Source organism: Mytilus galloprovincialis, chromosome 1 (assembly GCF_965363235.1).
Source record: "Mytilus galloprovincialis chromosome 1, xbMytGall1.hap1.1, whole genome shotgun sequence".
In the NCBI taxonomy this organism is placed as follows: domain Eukaryota; kingdom Metazoa; phylum Mollusca; class Bivalvia; order Mytilida; family Mytilidae; genus Mytilus; species Mytilus galloprovincialis.
Window position 1 is genome coordinate 22852488 of NC_134838.1, and position 7804 is coordinate 22860291.

General features: G+C 33.6%; 1 protein-coding gene across 1 annotated transcript; it reads right to left on the reverse strand.

Moving 5' to 3' along the window:
- Positions 1–2211: 2211 nt before the first annotated feature.
- Positions 2212–5444, reverse strand: LOC143069559 (uncharacterized). The gene is made up of 3 exons (XM_076244255.1): positions 5235–5444; positions 4843–5026; positions 2212–2842 (listed from the first exon to the last, which is right to left on the reverse strand). The coding sequence occupies exons 1-3, from the start codon at positions 5354–5356 to the stop codon at positions 2291–2293; spliced, it is 858 nt and encodes a 285-aa protein (XP_076100370.1). The 5' UTR covers positions 5357–5444; the 3' UTR covers positions 2212–2290.
- Between the last annotated feature and the right edge of the window lie 2360 nt (positions 5445–7804).

A 7804-nucleotide genomic window follows, 5' to 3' on the forward strand; every position in this document is an offset into this window, starting at 1 on the left:
TACCGGAAATGGGAGGAGTCAATGGCGTTGTGGGTGTAGGCCCTCTTTTATTATTATTTGTGTATTGCCGCGTTGAAGCAAAAGTTAGTCAAATTATAATATTTAAAAGCTCCTAAACTTTAACTTGAATTTAGTGTAACTTGTAAGCTTGATACTGTCTGAATTTGGATTGTGATAAAAAAATTTGACATAATATAGGGTTCTGACACAATGAAAATAAATTTATTGTTGCGTGTTTGTTTTTTCTACATTGGCTAGAGGTATATCGGAGGGTTGAGATCTCAAAAACATGTTTAACACGCTGCAATTCTGCGCCTGTCCCAAGTCAGGAGCCTCTAGCCTTTTTTAGTCTTGTATGATTTTTGATTTTAGTTTCTTGTTTATAATTCGGAGTTTAGTATGACGTCTATTATCACTGAACTAGTATACATATTTGTTTATGGGCCAGCCGTGAATGACATCTCCGGGTGCGGGAGTTTCTCGCTGCATTCAAGACACATTACTGAGTGGCATTCGGCTGTTGTATGCTCCATATGGTCGAGTTTTTCCCCATTTCCATTCTCAGTTTCATCATAGGAATAATGACTATCGAAGCAAAATAAAACCTTCAGTAGGATTTGGGTTTTCAATATGTTGGTCCTCTGCGTTTGAAATTTTATAATTACATTTTTTTTTTTATTTAAGCAAAGTTGTGAGTGTTTCTATAGTTGCCTTTCGGTATTTTACAATGTACTTTGAAATACATATTTCAGAAATTTTCAACTAACGCAGGTAATTATCCAGATAACCAGTGCAGGTGTGACAGTGCTAGTTTTGACGTCCTTTTTGTGTTTATATTACAAATAATTAGCTTCGAGCATCATTGACGACAATTCAATCTCAAAAAGGCGCATATGTTCAACGGTTGCATCAAATAAGCAGTGGTATCTTTTAATGTGGTATCATTCAACAGAAGATGTAAAGGATATGATTGGAAGGTAAATAGCTTGAAAGTATGTATTCATCGCAAACTAATGTGCAGTAATGCTGTAAACCACAGGTCTATGTTTACAAACATAACATCCTGATCAGATATTCTCTGAGGATATTCGTTTTTTTTTTGAAAATGAAACTGATTTTACAATTATCATGCGAGATATTTTCTGCGAAAGTTGGCTTTATCAGTTTAAAGTTTTGGATAACCTATAATGAGTTTAGTAAGTCATATTAGAATACATTTTTTGTAGTTTACACAAAAATAATCTAAAAGTACTTAGTCTACGAAATAGAAAAGCACTTGCAGAACCAATTAATTGGTGACCATCACCTTTGACCTATGACCTTGTACCACCTGAGCTCCTTATACGTAAGAAAGCATTTGTAAACTGTAAGAATAACGAACGGAATTAAGTTGTAATACCTATTTGTTAGAAACCCTATCACGTAAAATGTATTGCTCTTCAATAATATTTCGTGTTTTTATAAACGAATTCATAATACCTCAATACAGGAATTACCAAAAGAATTGGACAGTAAAACAACCTTTACCAACTAGAACCATCCGACTCCTCCAGACACATTAACACGTTTGATACAGGTGCCGTATACGGTACAGGAAATGTTTACCCTTCCGGAGCACCTGATTTCACTCCCGGTTTTTAGTGGAGTTCGTGTTGTTTCTTATTTATTATTTATAACTGTTGATGTAAATGTCCATTGTTTTTTTTTTTTAGTTTATGTTTACTCCTTGGTTTTGATTGTTATTGTCTATAACCCGCTGCATTTGTTTGCACCCTCTTAAGTCAGTACCCTGTTGTCAGTGGTTGTCCTTTGTTGATGTGGTTCATAAGTATTCACCGTTTTTTGTATAAATTAAACCTTTGGTTTTCCTGTTTAAATGGTTTTACACTAGTAATTTTTCGGGCTCTCTATATAGCTTGCTATTCAGTGTGAATCCAAATACTCGGTGTTGAAGGCGTACTTTGACCTATAATGGTTTAATTTTTACAAATTGTGACTTTGATGGAGAGTTGTCTCATTGGCATTCATATCATATTTTCTCTTATCTACAGAAACAAATTTAAAAAAAACCAAAAAAGTATCACATGGCCCAGATAGACTGACTTAGTACAGACACACTATGTGATACACTGATGACACTACGATGTACAAAGGATTAAATACTGTACCATGTTTACTCTATCTTTGAATGTTATATAACATAAAGCAGCTTTTTTTTTTTTTTTTTCTATACATGTTAAATAAGTATTGACCGACTTTTTTTCTATTTTCATACTCGTTTCAACTACATTTATCTCATCCTGTTTCTTCGTTGTTGTGCGCTTTCTGCATATAGTATAATAAAGAACAGGAAGCTATATAAAACCATATATGGAAAAAATCCGTTTGCTATTATCATTATGGAAAAGGTATATCCGCACCAGATTAATGCCATTACAGACCGACTTCGGCATTCAAATATCCCCAACAATGTTTCTTGGATTTCATTGATCCAATTTCGGAAAATTTCTACAAATCCAACAAACATCGGTCTGCGCTGCTGTCGATTCCAGACAACCAAACGATCCAAGTTGTCCATCAGATCACTGTTTGAAGAAGTGTCCGAAAATGAGTCTGATTGCTCTGAAAAATCATCAGCATTATTTCTTCCATTGAGAGATTCTTCACTTCCATCGAACTTAGGAAATGAAATGGCGTCGATCCGACATGGCAGCCGACTATCTTCCTCGACAGATACATCCAGATCTACATCCGGCACTTCACTATCGCTTACTTGTTCTGATATCGAGTCATCGCTTTGTGTAGCAATAGACCGAACAGCTACGTAAGCTTCATCCTGAAACTAAACAAAATAAGACTTTTAGTAATTTTCATTAAAATTCTTTCCTGACCCAATAATTTGGTAAATATTGATTTATCAAGTTGTGGTATTTTTATAAATTCATCTTTGGTAAGAATTTCATACACGATTTCATAAAAAAAATATTATTCTTTGAGAAAGCAACAAACTCTCAAATCCAATTTACTCTTATTTTGAAAAACATCTTTACAAAGAAGCAGAAGCAATGGCGGATCCAGGAAAGAAAGGGGTTCCGGGTGTTAAACTGACCTATGTATTTAACGATTAATGCATTTGATTTGGGTCATGTGGTTAGAACCCAACTTTAAATTGTTCATTTTTGTACATAAATTAGGCCGTTAGTCTTCTCGTTTGAATTGTTTTACATTTGTCATTTCGGGGCCTTATATAGGTCATCTTCTTTTTCGTATTTATCCTGGGTCGGGAACCCATTGGAGGATATTTGTCCTGGGTTGGGACCCCCCTTTTCAAAATGTCTGGATTCGCCCCTGAGCAGAGGATTAAAGTCGGATGGGGAGGCAGGGGGACAGGCGTTCTTATGGAGATACATAAATGGTTAATGAATATAACTTCCACATGTACCACTTAAAACGGTGAATAGTTCCCCCTGTAGACAATGCATTTTGACGATATCTTTATACTACTATATATCTAGTTCACAAAGTTTTAAGTTATTGTATCTTCAGGATTATACATGTTACGTACATCTTAATGACATTATTTGATATTCAGAGGTAATTTATCGAGATCTAAATGCATATGACATTTCATAAGCAAAGGACTGAAGTACTGACCATCGGATGACTGCAAGTTTTTGTGAGTGGTCACAAGCACTTGTCTCAGAAAAAAATAACATCTCTATACCTGAAAGTAAGGTAAATGTACAGCAATATTTTTTTCAACCTCATCGTAATAACTATTGTATTGTAGTGATACAAATCAGTATACTCTGGTTTGTTGTTATATATTATATTGATATTTGTATATTACAGTTTAACATGTATATATAATTTTCATCCATTTGTATATCATTCTATTCTACTATATTAAAAGTAGTGCAGTGCAAGTGCATGGTGCACACTCTTCTGTAATAATTCGATAAAATTTCTTATAGATTGGATTTGAGTATGCATTCACATTTCTCCGCCAAACGTGTCATCTCCCATGGAGAGTTATCAGTCATTGGGAGAGAGCAAGAACCGATAACTCTGCATGGGAGATTGCAAACGTTCTTGAGATATTCTTCCGCATGCATTAAGGTGGCTCGTGGGTACAAAAATTTTAGCAAAAAATTAAACCTTTATTTTTTCATTACAAAATTTATTTATTACACTATTAGTTAATTCTTAATGATATGGTACAAATTCAACCCCCCCCCCCCTAACCTATTCTTAGTTCTTTGACTACAGTTATTCTGTGTAAGAAACCAATCACGTTTCAAATATCCTATTACAATCAAAATTCAGACCTGTATCAAGCGCGATTATTGTGTCCATTTTTGCACCAACTATTCAGGGTTGGACCTCTCCAGTTGCGCTCAGCGAAGCAATTTATTTTACTTATATATATATTTCTGACGACAAAACATATTCATATTATTACTTTATGTTCTAAATGTTCATTTTTAGGAGTGTCCATTGAAAAGGTAAATTTATAACAAGCGATAAGGAATGTTATTTTGCACTCGATAATGTTCGCGTATTTATCATGTTTATAGATCGGTTACAATCCCAACACGAAACTTACGTAATGGAAATCTAGGCGACAGCAATACACTAGAATGCCCTCACGGTCATCAGATGTAAAAATCCGATAAATGATTGAATAAATTGAATATTAAAACAAAATTCTTTTTTTTTTTTAAACATATATCAATTTATTTCTGACCGTTCCACGAATATGACCATTTCTGATTTCCAATAGAATTTTTGTTTTTATTCTTTGTGACGCCTTTTACTTTATTTGCTGTAAACGTGTCTTACCTTTTTATCTTGTTCACGCCAGTTGTCAACAAAATCTTGAATAGAATAATTGACGTGCAATCGCCTGTTCAAAACTGATGAAACTAGTGTCCTTTTTCGACATGTCGGACAAGAAAACTTCAATCTTGAGACTGGACATTGAGGAAGTTGTTCTTTTGTCAGTCTTGCTAGATTTTTTAGGCAGCTGAAATTGATAAATTTGTTTTTGTACATATTGAAGGGAAATAAATATTTCTTTTTTACATAGACAATCCGAACTTGACAAGCAAGTTTATTGGTGACTACTTGTGCTTGTGCGATTACTAATTCTATTTATATTTTCTTTTCATATATTTGTTATAATGAGCATTAATCAGATTGAAAATTTTTGTAATATTTTGTGCTATTCTTACCTTGTGCAAAAACTGTGTCCACATTGCAGTGTATGGGGTCGTCGATACACACCAAGACAGATACTGCATCGGAGAAGCTTACTCCAAGACGTAAAGGAACTATTTGCTTCTACGATTTCCATAATGCAAGAGTGCAAATCCAGCTTTATAGAATGCCTTTGACAAGTTTAGTGAAGTCTTGACCGGCGCCATGGCAAAAGCACAACTATTAGTGACGTCTTTGTGCTTTTTGGAATTGTGACGCTGTATATAGTTGATGTTTTCTCATTTTCCCGCAACAACAGAAAAATTACCAGTTGCTGGTGGATGTAGAAAAGAATAGAATAAACGATGGGAAGCAGGAGCCCAAGTCCAAAGAAAGTGACATTCGCTGATGAACATCCAAGACACAGTCATTCTGCTATTCCTGTAATACGCGACAACATGTCGTTCCTTCATAGGAGATTGGTCGAAATGATGGAGGAAGCTAGACAGCTCCGTGATGAAACTTCGTCGTTGGTGGGTGATTATTTAGATTTGGAGAAAAAATTCAGGGATCTTAGAGTTGTGACTAAAGAGACTATGAAAGAGGTAGAACAGCACAACCAGAACCTTGACGAAGTGATTTATCTCAACAAAGTCATACGTCATTTAAAAGATGCTGACAATAACATGCAATATGTGCCTTGTGTAGTGTATAAGAATGAAACATCTCGATAGAGCATAACATGGAGCCATATACAATCAACAAAGAGTACCTCTATGGGACATTATTTCATGTACAGTAACCATGCGGGTTAAAAGTGTTGGCAAAACAATCAGTGCAATTTAGATGAAGAGTTTGGAACTGGTGAGAAATATGAAAGTGATCTCATTTTGCTTTTTCTTTTAATTATCTTATTTCAAAATTAATAGTTTATTTTATATTTTGTATTTTCAATGTATTTTCAATGTATTTCAATGTATTTCAATGTATTAAATCGATGTCAAGTGTTGAGTTAGTCTCTTGTTTTTTTTAATTAATTAGTTCCTTAATCATATTTTCAAATTAGTAAGTTTTATGATGTTAGTCATTATACAAAAGCAGGCGACATACTGTTTTTTTTTTAGTTATTAAAAATGAAGGTAAACAGATTCCTATAGCCTTTTATAGCTGACTATGCGTAATGGGTTTTGTTCAGTGTTGAAGGCCGTACGGTTATTTCTGTGTCATTAGGTCTCTTGTGGAGTTATTTCATTAGCAATCATACCACATCTTCTTTTTTTTATCATTTGAAATTTTACTCGGCAAACATTCAATGGCCAATTTTCGCTTTATCATTTCAAAAGTAGGAGTCTACGAATTATCGTTCAAATGCCAAATTTTCAGACTATTGTCTCGCTTACAGTCTTTTTTTTTTTTTTTTAAATTAAACAGTTAGTCAAACACAAAAAGGGAACATTTTCTAGTCAAGTAAAAAGACGGGAGGACATTCGATTCCAAACCTCTTCTATTGGAAAACTAAATTTGTACACATCTTGCAACAAAATACTAAAATAATTACAAAAGTTATTTATTAGAAAATCGATATAATGGAGTTCAATATCTGTGATATAATTCAAAACAGAAATTAGATTGCAATATAATTTTATGAAAGAAGGTTGTTTTTTACAAATTTGAAATTTGCTGTTAATCAAACAACAAAAAGGGTTTGACAGAAGAGGCTTATAGGTTTTTGTCAAGGAAAACATGGTTTACTTTTTCGTACAAATTAGGCTTTTAATTAAATTAAAGGCGGATACTTCTAGATTGGTAATTTACAGTTTTTTTTTGTCCTTTTGTTAGTTATATTTTTTTGGAGGAATTTAATAGCGATCTAATAGGTCAAGCTTTCTGTGTTTGAGGTAGGTTCTTATACTGTACTGCTACACCCCTGTGCCAAGAAATGGGAGGATTGAGCATTAATGCACAAGTTGTAATAACGTTTATTTCATATGAATCTATGGAACAAAAGTGCTAAATGTATGAGTTTTTTTACAGTGATACAACAATATATGTGGTTTGGTTCTAATAGATTTTTGCTGTTTGGTGGAAGAAAAAAAGCTTGATGAAGAACAACTATTTTTGACGGCCGTTTATTTAATAAAGTAATATAAAATTGAGAATGAAAATGGGGAATGTGTCAAGGAGACAATCCGACCAAAGAGCAGAAAACAACCGAAGTCAAGTTACCTGTGCTGATTTTTCTTTTTTACCGATGTTCCATTATCCACCCTTTGTTTGTCCAATGGAGAAACTTTTTAAGACTCAAAAACTAGTCTTGTTCCGCATTGATTCATATGTCTATTCCAATTAAGTAAGGATTACATCAGTTTTGGTCTTAAGTCACCTGAATATTTCAATGTTTATTTTTTTTTTTGAGAATATAGTGTCGATGGTAATTTCAGTTACGTATTATTAATTCATCCCTCAAATATAAATTTTACATATACTTCTATCCTTGACCTAGATCTTGTTAAGGATTTATGTGCTTATATTGGATATAATTTGGCTAATAGGACTAGTAGCACAATCGTTCAGAGAAACACCAATTAGTAAATTTAGCGAAATG

Coding starts and splice junctions, on each gene's coding strand:
- LOC143069559 (XM_076244255.1), bottom strand. CDS start 5,356: ATGGAAATCGTAGAAGCAAATAGTTCCTTTACGTCTTGGAGTAAGCTT. Junction 5,027..5,234: donor GGACACAGTTTTTGCACAAG/GTAAGAATAGCA, acceptor TATCAATTTCAG/CTGCCTAAAAAATCTAGCAA. Junction 2,843..4,842: donor GGCGTGAACAAGATAAAAAG/GTAAGACACGTT, acceptor TATTTTGTTTAG/TTTCAGGATGAAGCTTACGT.